Genomic DNA, 16910 nt, shown 5'->3' with positions numbered 1-16910 from the left:
TAACCCTGACAACTGTTGTGCAAGAAAACTCTCCGGTTTTGGCTTTTTTTTTTTTTCATTTATTTGTTTAAATTTCAGTTTTCCATCCCTATTTGTTTACCTACTAGCAGGACAGGGTCTGTTGGAAGCATGCAGTCTGTCCTAAGGGCAGTGTTTGATAGCAATTACACATAAACATTTTATTTGTTTGTTGTTCTAGGTGGGGGGTTTGGTGAGGCTTGAAGAAAATCCCTGGCTTCAAAAGCCACAGGAAGGACAATCTATAAACTCGTTACTGCCCCTTGCAAACACAAGCATCCACTGAGATCCATCTCAAGCATCACTTCAGCCCTTTGTCCTCATTAGATCCATAAGCTGTTTTAAACCCTCATAGCTTTCCTCTTCATCATCACAGGAGGAAAAAAATCAGATTTTATTAAAAGAGCACCCTTTTTCTCTTACTGTGCCCTAAAAGACCAGTGTGATGGCCAACTTCTACACTCTTCTAGTTAAGAGTCATAGCTGATGTCCATGGACAGCCCACATAAGATCAAAGACCTCTGAAGACAGCTTGGGCCCTTATCTCCGATCACAGGTTTTCATGCAACATAAATCACAGAATCATCAGGATTGGAAGGGACCTTCAAGATCATCTAGTCCAACCCCCAGCTTAGCAACACCATAATCACCCCGTAAACCATATTCCCAGTGGGACAGGGCATCATCACTGCCCTGCTTCAGGCAGCATGGAGGGAGGAGATGGGGAAAGACAAGTGTTTCCCATGTGCAGACAGGGAAGAAGACAACAGTCACCCCTTCCTGCCACTCTACAAGAGCTGCTGTGCCAAGGGAAGCATGGAAGCCAGGAGGGACTTCTCTCTAAACAGTCATCAGTAGAGGTTCAGGAGACCCACTGGAAAACACCAACGAGGCCTCTCTCTAGCCTCCAATGCCACCAGGAATAGGCTTGGACAAGCTCCGCACACCCGTGGCAGCACAGCTTTCCCAGATGCTGCTTCTGCTCATGCAGGTTCCTCTGCAGGACAAGAGGATGAACCCATCAAGAACACAGCCCAGACGGAATTTCACCCAAGCCTCCTCTTTAGCTGACAGCTGCTGTACAAGGCAGATATGGAGACCTGGCTAAATGCATTTTAGGGCAAGGGTTCAATCTTACCCCCCTCTAGAAAAATCAGCCTAGCTCAGGAATTCTGCTATGTTTGCATTTCAACTTTTTGGAAATAATTAATGCACACAACTCCTTAGAAAATCAGCTTTGGGCTCAGTCTGAGTTTACTGAAGCCAAAGGGTTTCCCCATGAAAACAGTCATTTTTCCCTGTTTTGGCAGTTTATGCTTTGCAGAGCAGAAGGCAGGCTTTCCAAATCATCCCCAAACAGAGACAGCTGTGTCACTGCTTCCCAGAGAAAGTTTATTGTTTCCAAAAAAGAGTAGCAGGGCTTAGGGAGCTTGCAAGCAAATTATTACAAGATAATTACAAGAGCTGGCAGGCTCCCTCAGCGCTCCCAATGTTCCTGTTCTCCCTTCGTGGTCCACAACCCCCACACAAAGCAAATCTGCCTTAGGTCTTGCTGCGAGTGAGCAAATAAACCGTGATGTCTCAGTGCTGGGCTTTGGAAAGCCACATGTCCAACTCCCCCAGCAGTGCAAGTGGCCATCTGTATCTGGGTCAAGCCACTGCAAAAGCACAGGATCTGCAGGAGGAATAATAAACAGGTTTGTTTCCTAATATTTATCTCTGTTGGACTAATGCAGTCAATGCCCACTGTTAGATGCTGCTCTGTGCCAAAATGCCCATCCTTCATACCCAGCCCTTCACAGAATCTATGAATTCCTGTTGGAAATGCCTCCCCTCCCTCACTGCAGTCTTCAACATCCTCGTGAGGGGAAGCAGAGAGGCAGACACTGATCTCTTCACTCTTATGACCAGCGACAGTACTTAAGGAAATGGCATGAAGCTGAGTCAGGGGAAGTTTAGGTTGGATACCAGGAAAAGCTTTTCCCCCAGAGGGTGGTCAGGCACTGGAACAGGCTCCCCAGGGAAGTGGTCACAGCACCAAGCCTCACGGAGTTCAAGAAGCGTTTGGACAAAGCCCTCAGGTGCATAGTGGGATTCTTGGGGTGTCCTCTGCAGAGCCAGGAGTTGGACTTGATGATCCTGATGGGCCCCTTTCAACTCAGCATATTCTATGATTCCATACCCAGCCCTTCACAGAATCATTAGATTCTATGAATCCCTGTTGGAAATGCTTCCCCTCCATACCCAGCCCTTTGACTAAGGCAGTGCCGCTGCTCCCAGCTCCAAGGGAGGGCAGGCTCCTCAGGGGTGGTTATACATGGCAGTGTTTCAGAACCAGGGAAGATCTCAGCTGTCATAAAAACAGGCTCACCAAGAGGGAATCACTAAAACAGCCCTTGCACACACACATGTGCACACAAGAGCAGATCTAATGAGCTCAGCCCCAAACTTCCAGACAAAGCCACTCTCGCCTGATTGCAATGGAGCAAGGCGTGAAGATTTGGTCCTTTGATTTCAAATGAGAGTAACTACACCAAGCAGGGAAGGAACACCTCTGCTCCACACTTGCTCAGCTGGAACTACGTGCACATGACAGTGACACTTCTCAAACAGGGCCGCGGCACCTGCTGCCCCGGCCCAGGACTCACAGCCCAACACGGCAGAGAGGCAGCAGGTTTTACAGCCATCTGCTCGCTGAGTTGTGCTGCTCTCTGAGCTGCTCTGCCTCCCTGCTTCAGTGACTGCAAAAGTACCCTCAGGAACCTCTTCTGCCTCGGGGAAATCAAGCCAGAGATTGCATATACAGGCCTGGGGCTATTGAGATGGGGGGTCACTGTGTGATGCAGCCAAAAGGCTGAGAAAGGGAAGCTTTCCTCCTTCCGCTGGTTTTGTGTGGGTTTTTAAGCTGGAAGGAGGTGCAGCGAAAATTAAGCAAACTCAGAATGGGTATAAGGTGCACGTGGTGTCTCCTCCAGGCTGAGCAGCTGGTGAACACATTTCTGAGAAGTGCAGGTCACTTCCCCACACAGGGCTCGTTTTCAGCTTCTTTAACAAAGAGTCACCAACCTCACTGTCACAACTCTGTGAACTGGGCAGTTATCACCAGTTATCACCTCAACCTCTGCTCTTTGACCTGCTGATAGTGGGCACCACGAGGCTTCCTTATGAGGCCACTGCAGTGAGACACATACACATAATAAATTGGCTCTTTCCATTTGCATAAATAAACTCTGCAGGGTCCCTTGGGGTGAAGGCTGCCATGGTGCCTGTGTGCACGGCACAACATTAACGCCCAGCTCATGCCAGAAGAGCTGAACAACAGCAACCACAACCCAGGGTGAGCTGAGGGGAGTTGTGGGTTCCCACTTGCCCCAGGAAAAAAAATAAATAACCACAAATCTAACTGCACCCTTCAAATTTTTGCCCCTATTTTCTTAAACACTTGGTTGAAATCTCAAGCTCGTAGGCTGGAGAGATTTTGTAACAAGCAAATTCAGTCACTTGTCTGGAACAATGCATGTTTTGGGGTATTCAAGTGAACCATATGCACATCCTTCCTCCTCATCCCTCCCCCTTCAAGACAGGCTAATTCACAGAAGGATTACATGATTAGTTCATCTTTTCACTAGAAACTTTTACATAACATATACGCAAAAGGATGATTTTTATCACTCTCGTTCATCCGTATCTGTTCCATTTCAAACAAAACCAGACCCCAACTAGGAAAAAAACCAAAACTCAGATACGAAGTCAACCAATTAAATTGTGTACAAAAAATGCTTGGTTTTTTAATCCCAAATAAAAAAGAAAAGGCAGTTTGGCCACTGTTAAAATAAAATATAAAAAACCCCATGAAACAAATTGAAAGAATTAGCAAGAATTGAAAGAAAGTAAAACAAAGTCTTCCTCTCCAGACCTTCTGAAATGCTATAGAAAACTACATAAACACTCCTTGCCACCCGAAAGATCAAAAAAACCAAAGGACTGGCTGAACTTAAGAGGGGAATAAATTGAGGAATAAGGAACTAAAATGTATCACGCTACAGACATTACCTGTTAATCAAAGATTTATAGGACATCTGCACCCCTCAGCTGGCTGCTGGCATCATGATGTCTCAGAAGAGAGTAGCACTGTGAACATCATGCTCTTTTTACAGTCCTCAGTTCAGAAAAAGGCTACTGGAATTTGTGCTTTTAGTATGGAGTCACCAACCTGCGACAGCTCTGCCCTGCTTTTAAAAATACTGATCTCTGCAATATCTGCTGGCTCAGCCTGGGCTGGGGAAGGCTAGACACTTACTTCTACAGCACAGCCAAAGGTCTTCAGGAAAATTAAGAATATCAAAACACCCAAAGGCCACTTGGAAACAGCTTGCTACGAGGGATCCATCCTCTCCCCTTACACATCACCTGGAAAGCAATACGGATTCAAAGAGACCAAAGCACCATTGGGTTGCACCTCAGCTTGTTACCTCTTCTCTGAGCTTCGACTGCCTTTGTTTTTCTCTTCCTCTTACTCCTCAGTACTGTCTGGCACCTGCTCCCTCAGGCTGCTTGAGAGTTGCTTCCATTTTCAGCCCTTTTTATGCTACAACTTCCTTGATTTTAAGGCCAAAAAATATTAGTTTCACATGCTGTGGCTAACCATAGGCAACAGCATCTCCTTTGGCTGCTGAACTTGGTAGTTTGTCCAAGTTACAGTCTCTCCCCTAAGCCACTGCAGATGGGGACAGGCATTTATCAGGTTCATGAAAATGCAAGTATCCAAAGTCGCTCAACCACCTGGGGTGGGAAAGTTACACTTGAGAGCTACAACATGGTGATGGCAGCTGACCCTTCTAACCCTCCAGCTCATGTTTTCACTTCAGCTTGTATCACCTCAATGTGCTGCCCAAATGTGGACACCAGGCAAAGTTCACAGATAGAGTCAGAAATGTCACTCTGATCTTGTTTCATCCCCTGCAAGCAAAACCACTCTGCCTGCAAAAAAGATCCTGACCTGGAACACTCCTGCAACGAAGTGACCACTGCAAGGTGTCACTGCGCACCTGAGAGAGCCTTTCACACCAGGCTTTGGAGGCTTCGCACATCTGCTTTACTGACAACTTGAACCAGAGTGCCAGCAAACACATCACGGGTTTTTGGTGGATGTGAACACTGTAAAACCACAGAAAGATGCACTTTTGGACCACTCTGTCTTTATTCAGTGCTAGATAGGAAACCAACACAAGGGCACCACAGCACACACACCTGCAGAAGCCACACCTGAGAGTGGAGGCAGAGAGAGGAAATTCCCCTGTACCTCCCTGTCCAAGAGGCCCCAAAAAACCAACCCGCTGCCCCAGGCAAAGCAGAACTCGAGCTCCTTCACACCTGACTGCAGCAAGCCCCTTAGAGGTGCCTGTGCTTATGACCAGAAGCCATGTCAGACTGTAGCAAGCTTTTTGAAACATGACAGGCCTAGAAACAGGATGTCCCAACAACATCTTCACTTGGTTTTGACTTGAAGCAACACTGAAGTGTGTGCTGGTCTTCCAGCACAGTGGCTTGGGGCAAGCACAGGCCTCAACTCTCTAGAATAAAAGTCTCAATGTCTGCAGAAAAGTATCCAAGAAGTGCATTTGGCTGTCAGGTGAATACAGAGTTGTGCCTCTAAAACATGCCAGAGAGAGAATGCTGGGGGTTCAGAGCCTGGGAGTTGATCAAAGCCTTCCTCCCTGCTCCCAAAGGGCTCCCTCTCAGCGCCTTCCAAAGGGAACATCAAAGAGGCCTCACTGCTTCCTTAACACCCACCAGCACACTCCAAAGTCTGTGTCAGGATACTTGCTCATCTACCAGAGTCTTGGGAAGGCTGCTGCTGTCTCTCCAGCCTTCCTCACCTCCACCACACCAGGCTCTGCCCCAGTCTGCCCTATGTTCTATCCATTCAGTGACAGCGGAGTGGCTGGTGGACAATCAGGCTGATGCTGGAGATCTCCCAGAGGGACCATGGCTGAGGGACTCCCCTGGGCAATACAAGGGCACTTAGACTCCTCTTGTGGCACCTGGGTAGCAAGGGTTAGAGCCAGATGCCACCACTCAGTCCCCCCCTTGGTTGTTGGGCTCTCACCTGAAAATTATGCCCCCCATAGAAGGTTCCAGGTTAGCTCTTAACACCACTAGGAGGTGAAATACAGTCTCAGCTGGGTAACCCATGACATGATACCCACACTGACCCTGGGAGAACTGCCTGAGTGCCCCAAGAGCCAGCAGAGATGTGGAGAAACCTTCCTCTTCAATGTTGAGAGCGTGACTTCAGCCTGCAGCCTGTAAAGGGAACAAAAAGCTGCGTGCCAAACAGCAGGTTGTCCTCGTAAAATGGGACCAGTTCAATGATTGTGCTGTCCTGGAGTCCCAGGCCAGTCCCGCCTGGCTTAAATAGCACCCCTGCCAGCTATTATCTTGAAGGACGCTCGTTATAGAAAATCACGTCCCTCTGCCAAGTTCTCGTGTCTCACTATTTTTGGAACAACACGGGCAGGCTCTGCCTCAGCAACTGTCAGCAGAGCTACAGGCAAAGCAAATCCATATAACGATCAGGCTGACAGGAACAGTGCTGGGAACGGCATCGCCTGGGGGACAGTCCCCTGGAAGGACCCTTTGGTTGTGAGAAAAGGGATAAGGGCAATAAACATAAAACCCAGAAGCTATTTGACACTATTTGAATGGGAAGCTGATCTCCCCCAGCCCTTTTCATTCTCATGCATATGAGTGGAGACAAAAGGATTTAAAAGCAAACCACCTGTGCAGGAAGGATGGTTCCTAAACCCCCGAAGAAGACAGGACCCACTTACGGCAAACTCATTTTAATTAAAACATTCCAGGATTCACATTCCCCAGGATTACATTACTGACTTAGCTATTTATACATATAGCCTCTTTCACCCCCTCTAGGACAGTATTGTTGAGGTGTTGGACGACACCAGTGTCAGGTAAACGAAAACAAACACTTTTTGGTGCTTATGGCCTCTAATGCAGGATCCATGATTATCCTCAGGTCCCACCACCTGTTGGCAACTCACAGATTACTGAAGCAGAAGCATAATCCTCTCTGACACTGAAGAATTATTCTAAGGCCCCAGAAAAAGCAGAGGTAAATGGCTTAGGCAAGGTGGAAAGCTCACAAGGCAAGGCCTTCAATCAAAAAATAGATTTAAAAAACAGAGATGTGGTGAGCAAGGAAGACCTCCCACAGATGCAGCTGGAGCAGGACTTAAACTCTCCCCCCTGCAATGGAGCAGCAGAACTGCTTCCCTGCCTTTCATAGGAAAGGAATCTGGAGGTACAAGTCCAGAACTGCCCAGCCCAGTGCTGGGCACACGGAGTGCTACATCCAGCCTCTGCCAGCCTGCTGGGCAGCTAGTATTTCCTCTTTAGTCTCTGAAAACTGTGACCCACAGCAGGCAGAGACAGCCCTTGCAGCTTCTACCACCTAGTGGCTGCAGGATTTGGCTGTGATGGAGAGAGGAGGCTGTTTGGAGGTCAGGCAGCCTCAGCCCACCCCGGGCAAATAAGGCCACCTCTGCTGGAGGGCATCACTTGTGCTGCATCTGAGACTAAGTTAGGACCACACTGAGCACAGAGGCAGCACAAGAGAACAGAAAACCTTTCTGAAAACCATCAGTGGCAAATGTAAGCACAGAAAAACCTCAGCCAGCTCTAAAACAGGTGAGAAAAAGTAGCAGCAATATACATGAACTTGGGTAATGCATTGCTGTTTTGGGTACCTGTGCCAGCTCAGCTAATCACAGAATCATAGAATGGTTTGGGTTGGAAGGGACCTTACAGACTGTCCAGTTCCCACCCCCTTGCCATGTGCAGGGACATCTTTCACTAGACCAGGTTGCTACGAGTTCTATCCAGCCTGGCCTCGAACACACTGCAATAATGCTGCATTACTGGCACCACACAACACCACTCCATGCAGCATGGACATCCCCTGGGCTGTTAAAGTCACCCCCAGGCTGCTTAATTCAGGGGAAGAGTTTGCTGGTTTGGGTGGAATGTTATACAAGAGTTAGAATTTAAAGGGCTCTAGATCCAGCCAAGCCTCTGAGCGCTCTGTCCTCAAACTGTAGCAGCATCTCATGCACTTACAAGTACCTTCCTTTCTAGTTTCCACAATTTCCTCTTGAACTGGGAAGGGGGAGGCTGTAGCTGGACACCCCTGTTCTAGGCACAGCCTCACCAGTGCCAAGCAGCAGGGATAATGAGTCTCCCGAGCTCCCAAAGCAGCCCAGTACATAATTTAACTCACGTGCTGTGGGACTGCACTGCTGGCTCACATTGAGCTTGGCATGCACCTTAAGCCCTGGGTACCTTCCAGCTGGGCTACAACCCTGCCAGTTAGTCCCAGCCTGTCCTGATGCATCTTATGGGATCAGGCTCTGACTGTGCTTTGACAAATAGTAAGAAGCCTCAAAGTGGCCAGCTCTTAAAAAATTCCTAACAGCAGGCCCAGTAGGTCATCATGTATCCAGGATCTCCATGGCAGACTGGAGTCATGCTTTGTTTTTTATAACATGAACTGTTAATACCACATTTTCACAGTCTGGGCTATAAGTGTGACACATGTGACGTGGTTTCCACGTAACTGCAAGTGAAATTAGGTATTGTTTTGTGTAACTCTGCCCCCAATTCCAACATTTTTATATATGGTTGCAGGCTGACATTTTGAAGAAGTGGTTACTCTTTATATATATATAATGTTACAGATGTATGTATGCCAAGTTCTTGTAAATGTAGGGGATATCCCAAGGCCATACAAAGGATAAACAGAAACCCTAAGTTCATATCAGCCTAGTTAAGTCCTCCTGGAAGGGTTCTGTCCAGTGGATACCCTGCTGTTGCAATCATTTCTTTACTATAGCAAAAGGATTTAATTATGCTTTAATAAGCAATTTAAATCTGGTTATTCTGGATTGTAGTGGGTGTCACTGAGTGCAGACCATGGGCAAAAGACGTCATGAACCACATTAGCTTGAAATCTGCCTTTTTTTTGTTTTCGCAAACCCTTCCTTTTTGGTTTTGTTTATTATCGGGCGGAAGTGGTTTTCTGTTACAGACAATCCAGACAATGAAGCAAAGTGGGATTCAAGTAAAAGAGGAACCTAGGAAAGACTGGAAATAGCAGGGTCCTGCTAGACAAGCACCACTCCCTTGGCACCATTTCAGAGACTGACCAGCTCTGTGTTCAGGGCACCAAGGGCTGAGGGGTTCTTCCCTCCGCTCCTCTGATGACCAGCTGGTCCAGAAATTCCTGTTCCGGGCTGCTCTACTGTTTAGCAACCTCCTTTTCATTTTCTGTCTAACTGTACCCATGGCCAGTCTAGACTCATTTAATCTTAGCCAGAATCTTGACAGCTTTGTTTCCCTCCTCAGTGTTCGACATCTGCAGACATCAATCAGATCCTCTTTTTGCTTTCAATTTGCTAGTCTAAACAGGCTGAGTTCTTCCCTTTTCTTCCTCTTTGCAAAAGACTCCGCAATTACTTCATCAGCCCAGAAGACCTTGTCTGCACTCACAGCAGATTGCATTCATTTTTTTGAACATGATAGATGGCACTCACACAGTGACCTTAAATCCTGCTTAAGTTCATGGGAAACACTCTGCACAGCCCAGGAGAACACGTGTTATTTCCACATCTACGCTGTAACTCAGGGAGCAAGGCCATAGCAAAGGGCACAGCAACAAGTGGCAAAACCCACTGGTATCTCACATTTGACCTCAAACAGAACGTGTCAACACTGGACATTTCTGGTATTTCAGGAAAAGCACTAAAAGTTGAAATATTATTAAATAAAATAGGAGTTTCCTTGGTTACTATGACAAGCTTTGCTTCTGCTATACAGCCCAGGTGCTCTGTGAACCATGTGAGCTGTGTATTAAAAAAAAAAAAATCAACACAACCATCTCATTTCTATTACATGAGTCTACCCAAGAGCTCCACCCTCAATAAGCATATTTCTTCAACTCCATAGCTGGTTGTTGCATCACCTCACTGAAAAGAGAAATAGGTGGGTGGCAGGATGCATTTGTCTGCCTTTTTTTTTTTTTTTTCAAGTATTTTGGGTTTACGTAGGAGGAGCGAAGCCACAATTAAAAGGGCAAGTTTCTCCTGCCTGTTCTCAGAGGAAAACAAGCTCTACTGCCATTTAGCAAAGGACAAAATGCAACTGGAAAGGAGTCCAGGCAGTTTGGAAGAGCTACACTGCAGAAAATGCTTCAGTCCTAATAACAGCTTAGCTGAGGGACTGCCAAACTCACCTTGCTGGCACAGGGTTGTGGCCGCTGCCTCCACCTCAGCCACTCCTCCCTCCACCACCCACACCAGCAGGCAGGCAGTGCATGTGCAGTCCTCCACTGAGGTACACAAGGCACAAGTGACAGCAATGCTGCCACTTGTCTTCTCTACACAAAAAGAAATACCAGCTGTACATGGACCTGACTCGGTGTCCACCCATGTCAGTCAGACTCTTTCCAGTAACCCCAGAAGGATCTTTTGTTCAGTTCTGACCAGTATACAAAGGCTGGCAGAGACAGGAGGCTACCCCTACTTCCAAGCACAAATCTCTGACTTTGCTGAAAATTCAAACACAGGCCTGTTAAAATTCAGGTAGCAACAGAGCAGAGCTTGAGATCTCACAGCAACCAGAGGACACTGCAGGTCTGTAGACATTTGCACATAAGCATTTGGAAACATTCACTGGCATGGAGATGTTTCTAGGGAAGACCTTCGTGTCTTACCAGTTTGTTGGGGAGCTTAGAACAAGCCAGGATTTTGTTTGCCAAATGCCCAGCAGATGTTAGAGGTGGAATACAGCAGAGTGCTCTGTTCACCCTTGAGCAGAGAGGTTTCTCCTGGGTCTAAGGCAGACATTTATAATGGGCCAGGGGCCAAATATACAGCAGAGTGCCTCATGCCAGCCAGTGTCAGGAGAAAGGCTGTCCACTCCCTGGGCTATACTTACAGCAGTCTGGAAGCAACAGTAGAGCTTGGTGAGGAATGGGTGGTTCCTTGCTAAGGAAAGGATGCGTTTCTCAGTCATGGTGCATTCAACATCATCGTCCTGGAGAATGACGTCCTTCTTCAACACCTTCACTGCATAGAGCTGCCCACTGTCTTTCATCTTGGCAAGCATCACCTAAACCAAAGGGGAGGGTGAGTGGCAAGGGTGGAGCCCTCGGTCTCTGAGCAACACAGAGCCTCTCGCACCTTCTCACACTGGAAAGGTCAGTCATCTCATGACCAGGCTTGTGGATGAAAGTGAGTCAGCCTGTTAGTCTGGGCATCAGTGTACAATCAATGACACATGCTACTGCCTGCAGCAGGCTTCTCTGGACAGAAATACCCACACACGTTGCTCCAATGTCTGGCACAGGGACAGCTGGTCGAAGGTCACCCACTGTGCCAGGAAAAACTCACTGGGCAGTGCCATTCATCCCAATTCCCTCCTCAGTCATCAAACCCAAACGCACCATTTCATATCAGCTTTGTGGCAAAGCAGAGAAACAAAACCCCCATCTCACCACACTTGAAACCACTGTCTTGTTTCCTTTAAAGGAGAAGTCTTTACATGCTCCAAGAAATGCTGCCCAAACGAGTGCTAACACACACACACTTGCAATTCTTGGTATGGGCCCTGGCATGCAGCTGTTCCTTCAGGTGTTAACTTCTTTCTTTTCTGTGATATTCACTTCTTAACTTTGTTGTCAACTTTCTTTCTCTTCCCTTTTCTCCCTGCTCTCTGTGACCAGCTTTGTTGAACAAAGGAGGTACCACTTAGTACTTACACTGGAGTACCACCGGACAGCCTGTGTGCCATGTTATGAAATAACTTCACCTACCTTGGAGCTTCTTAAATAAGGAATGTGGTTTCCCACAAAAGAGCCACGAATAACTCTCACCTTTCCAAAGCTTCCCTTTCCCAATACACGAAGGAAGGTCAAGTCTTTGATCCCAAGTTTGCTCTCTGAACTCTCACTAACGTTGTTGCCATCCTTCAGGCTGCCTTTTCCCTGATGTCTCAATGTAGATCTCGAAACCAGTTTCTGTGGAAGGAAGAAAGCATAGAATCACAGAATCACAGAAGTATCAGTCTGCATAGAAATGGTACTTCTGACTCAGAGGTGCTCACAGATGGTCAAGCCACCAACATGGGCATTTGGGACCTGTTCAGGGGCACTGTATGGCCACTGGAACAGAAAGTTGTGTTGGTACCACCATCCCACAGAGCTGCCATGTGTGACAGGCCAAACTCAGCACTGCTCAGGGATGTGCAGAGATATCAACACCAGCTCCTAACCTGGGCATTTCGAGTTGTAAACCCATTGCCCAGCAGATCCAAGAGGCAAATCTGACTCTCTCCATCCTCACTCCCTATCTAACAGCAGAGCAAGGAGAACTCCATAACTTGTGCAGTAGGTGAAGTGCTGGTGAGATCTAGAACCAGAGCAGATTTCATCTGAATTTCTCAGGTTTCTACCCAATTTTAAGTCTTACTCAAAGCCCAGTTTAGCAGGACCCAAAGTTCAGAACATGTTTCTTTCCCACATCTGGGCTGCTGGCTTCCCCCACAGCTGTAAATTCAATGGAAAGCTGTTCATTCCCACACCAGCAGTGAGGTGCTGCATATTCAGGAATTGTACCAGTGAATCGTACCAGTGTTAGCACACATTTCTAGAGCTCTGTAATTCTGAAGTACACAAAGATCAAGTCAGCCTCCAGTGCCCTCAGTTCACGGCTCTCCAGGTATGTGTATGCATACAAATGAGCACTCTTATTCAGTTTATTAGTCTGAACAAACTCACACGGACTTCGTGAGCTCCATCTTGTGACTACTTCGGTGTACAGCAAAGTTCCTCCTGCACAGGAGACTTGTCACCACAGGGAAATCGTTCATAGAATGATAGAATGGTTTGAGCCAGAAGGGACCTTAAATATCATCTTCTTCCAACTGCTGTGGGCAGGGACACCTTCCACTCGACCAGGTTGCTCAAAGCTCCATCCAGCCTGGCCTTGAACACTTCCAGGGATGGGGCATCCACAGCTTCCCTGGGCAACCTGTGCCTCACCACTCTCACAGTCAAGAATTTCTTCCAAAGATCTAATCTAAATCTACTCTCATTCAGCATAAAGCCATTCAGGGCTGTGCTTACAGCACACACTTTCCTGGAGCTTTCAGCTCAGAAATAACAAGAAGAGATCGTTAAACACCAAACACAGATTTTTTATTTTTTTTCTGGTTTCATCTCCTTTTGATGTGCAGATGATGCAAACAACAAACGTTAACAAGTGCTGATTTTTGCAGAACTGAGAAGGGAGTGTGGGACTTCTGCTTCCCGGTAACTCCCAGGATAATTGTCCCCCTGAACTGCTACAGGAGGAAGAGTGAAGATAAGACAGTCTGCTATGAACTAACTGAAATCCAAAGGGGCAGCACGGCCTAATGAGTATGCTAGGCTGATACAGCATGATGTGGTTGATCAATGTAGCTGACTAACTGTATTACAAGATTTACCACAACTGGGAATTACGTTTTGGGTTTTAATGTTTTCTTTTTCGGTCAAATAAATATAAATAGACCAACGTTTTATTATGGGTTACAGTGGTCTCAAGTAAACTCACTTTTCAAAACTGCTCACAAAGGAATCATTATGAAAACTGACCTGTTATCAAATGACAGCTCTGATTTCCATTACCAGCACTTTCACTTAAGTTCTTACAGTGTGTCTTAAACTCCATGAACAGATCCAGATATACACTAGCTAGATTTTTAGGATGCCTTAAGTGCTGACAAGCAGGAATTGTACAGATAAAATCTGTATGGCTACATCCCAACCCTGGCAACAATCTCACAAGGACCATGTCTCAAGACACCTAAGACCAGAGATCACAGAATCATAGAATGGTTTGGCTTGGAAAAGACCTTAGATCATCTAATTCCAAGCTTTCTGCCATGGGCAGGGATACCTTCCATTAGACCAGGTTTCTCAAAAGATATTGTGTTGACAGGGACCACAGATTTTTAGCCAGAGTTACTGCAGTGAAGAGTGAAACAGCTTCCCAAAGAACACTCAGAAAAACAGTGATGAAGCTGGGAAGAGAACTAGGTCTCTTGCTGAGCTCTTGTTTTGCTCTGTCACAAGCCACACACGCAGACAGAGCATTTTTGCTTGCAGTGAAAGTGAAAAAATGTATGGCATGAATTATATTGACCACTAATTATTTAGGGGCCTTATTCTCCTCTCATTCACGACAAACAGATAAAAGAGTGAATGGAGTCACAGCACTGTGAAACATAAACATATAGCAAAGCAACACCTATAGATTAAAGGCTGCACCAGGGTAAACCTGGATATCAAGCATCCATTTCCCAGGTGAAGCCTTTGCCACAAGCCACAGACAGTAACAACCTACTCCTGCATTCCACCACCCAACACCATCTGTCCTAACTGAAGTCTCTGCACCCATATACAGACTCCGTTGTAAATGTTTTAAATAGAGGAGGAAAAAGCTAAAAGAAAAAGACTCACCGAATTTGGGGAAATGCTTCCTGGTTGCAGACCCATGCATGCCAAGGTTTTAGCAAGCTCTGCTGAGTTCACTCCACAGTTTGGAGCAACGTTTGCTTGGCATCGGATGTGGACGTTCATTTTACAGACTGACACGGGTGATGGGAGGGATGGAAAGCAAAAGCAAAGGAACAATTTAAACAACTTGGAGGGATTTACTGCTGAGAGAAATAATTTTGCAGTTCTGCTTCAGGAAACACAGGGTAGATCCAGATTAGCATATCTTTAAACTAGAGGGATTTTTGCCATTGATCTAAGTAGAAGCAAAATTAGGACTCTTACGAGAGAATAAAATCCTGAAAATGAGGAATAGACCCCAAACTCTCCAAGTAGGATGCCACATTGCCTGAAGCAATTCGTAAGCTTGTATTTTTGAGGTACAAAACTACCATTGTGGCTATGCCTGTAGGTACAGTTAGTATTTATAATGTCACAGAATTTGCAACAAACATTCCCTGCATTTTCAGGTATCTAATTTGAAAGACAGTGCTCAGTGGGAAGCAAAAATCATTCTTGCTCTAACTCATGGGCACACGCGCACCCTCTTGTGGGAGAGGAAGGCACACGGAGACTGTTAGGATTTTACAGACCGTATCACTGAAACAAAAACATAACACCAGGACATGCTTTGTCATCAATTAACAGACAGGGTAGTCAGCCTAAAGCAATGCCCTCTTTTTCCCCTCGGATGCCTTTTCATTGCCTTATCTCATTAGCTGAGGAAAAACCTTCAGGTAAAGGGAAAATATGAATGCAGGAAGCAGAATATTTTTAATAATGCAAGTTAAACAAAGCTGTGCTGAGAGTGCAAAGTAGAGTCCTTCCGGCAGCCCGAGATTAAAAAGTAGATCGGAGGTTTTTTTAACTCTTACAAAGATGAATATTCATTGCTCAGCTTTCTCTTCAAGGTTGCACAAATCAAGCCCACACGGTGCATCGGAAGTCTAAAAATAAATGTGTTTTGTGAAAAGGCAACAGTGAGAAGCTGCTCACTTTTACACTGTAGACCCTGTCGCATGATTCCCCAGAGCAAGGACCCGCAGTGGTCACAGAACGTCGGGACTTTGTAGTTGTGGACGCTGAACTTATGAGGAATGTTGATTCCAAACCTCTGTTCGGTCACCTGAGGCACCAGAAGAGAAGCACAGGTTTAAAATTCAAATACATATATATAAGATGATGTTCACGTACATACAGACATTTCAGTGTAAGACTAAGGAAATAATTCCGAGTCAGAAAATGTCCTGACCCATCATCTCACTGAGGTTTACTGCAAGTGAACACTGAATGACCAGTGTCATCTGCTGTGAGCCAGCCCTGCTCTCCCTGGCTGGACTACCTGGCAAAGCAGATTTTAAAATAAGGGCTGTCTAGACCCTAAATTCTTAAAGTCAAATTAGAATTAGAAGTGTGGATTACCTCATCACAAGCCAATCCCACTGCAGTGTGAGCAATAGTAGTTTGTAACCACGCAGTTTTCAAATTATTGACTTGCACACTATGTGCAAAAATGTAACTTTAGGTCAAACTGTTGATTTTATTAAATTTAATATAGAATAGCTTTGGCACCTCCTCCTAAAATTCTCAATCCTCTTCTCACCGTCCTTGTTATTAACAGGCTTTTCTTTCAGCCACACATTTCATTTTATCACTTGCTCTCACCCCCTTTTTAACCTTGTTCTTTTCCGACTGTAAATCATTCAGATCTCAAAGACACCTTCAAAAATGTTCCATCGCCTGAAGAAACCAGCCCCCGTTTAGCAAATTCATCACTTTTGACTTTGTTTTTCAACATTCAGATCCTGGAAGGCTGAGGAGGAACGCACAGCTCCATAAAGAAAAGTCAGGGGTGGGACTGGAACAACAAGTTTAAAGTGAACAGTGCCTCCTCACCTTTGGTTTCTTTTAAAGTAGCTTAAATGTGTTATAAACCCTTCATAATCCTGAGAGAGGGGCAAGGACACCCACTATTTAAATTGCACTTTACCCTTAGGCATTTTAACTTATTTTGATCTGGCTTGTCATGGGGTTGTCTTAAGAAGTTCAGCTCAGCAGTTTGCAGGCAAGAAATAACAAACAAAGGCAATTGCATGGCACAAAACACAGGGCTACCTCATGAATAAATAGATTTTACTTGATTTTTCCTCAAACAGTTATTAAACAATTTCCAGTTACAGAAATGAGACACGCAACGCACAGAGCAGTTTTAGGTGGAGATGTTACTCCCATCAAATACAGCCAGAACTAGCAAGAAAGAAAACCTTCAGAAACACAAGTT

General features: G+C 45.9%; 1 protein-coding gene across 1 annotated transcript in view; it reads right to left on the bottom strand.

Annotated features, from left to right (window-relative positions):
- Nucleotides 1-16910, bottom strand: part of PRKCH (protein kinase C eta) — a 118860-nt gene that overhangs the window by 49824 nt on the left and 52126 nt on the right. Inside the window, exons 6-9 of the mRNA XM_017807686.1 lie at nt 15626-15755; nt 14594-14721; nt 11966-12109; nt 11029-11202 (exon numbers count right to left, since the gene is read on the bottom strand). Of these exons, the coding sequence (XP_017663175.1) occupies nt 11029-11202; nt 11966-12109; nt 14594-14721; nt 15626-15755 (576 nt within the window). The remainder of the gene's footprint in view (nt 1-11028; nt 11203-11965; nt 12110-14593; nt 14722-15625; nt 15756-16910) is intronic.

Source organism: Lepidothrix coronata, unplaced genomic scaffold, assembly GCF_001604755.1.
Source record: "Lepidothrix coronata isolate B3197 unplaced genomic scaffold, Lepidothrix_coronata-1.0 Scaffold19, whole genome shotgun sequence".
Classification (NCBI taxonomy): Eukaryota; Metazoa; Chordata; class Aves; order Passeriformes; family Pipridae; genus Lepidothrix; species Lepidothrix coronata.
This window is presented reverse-complemented; position numbering and strand designations above follow the sequence as displayed.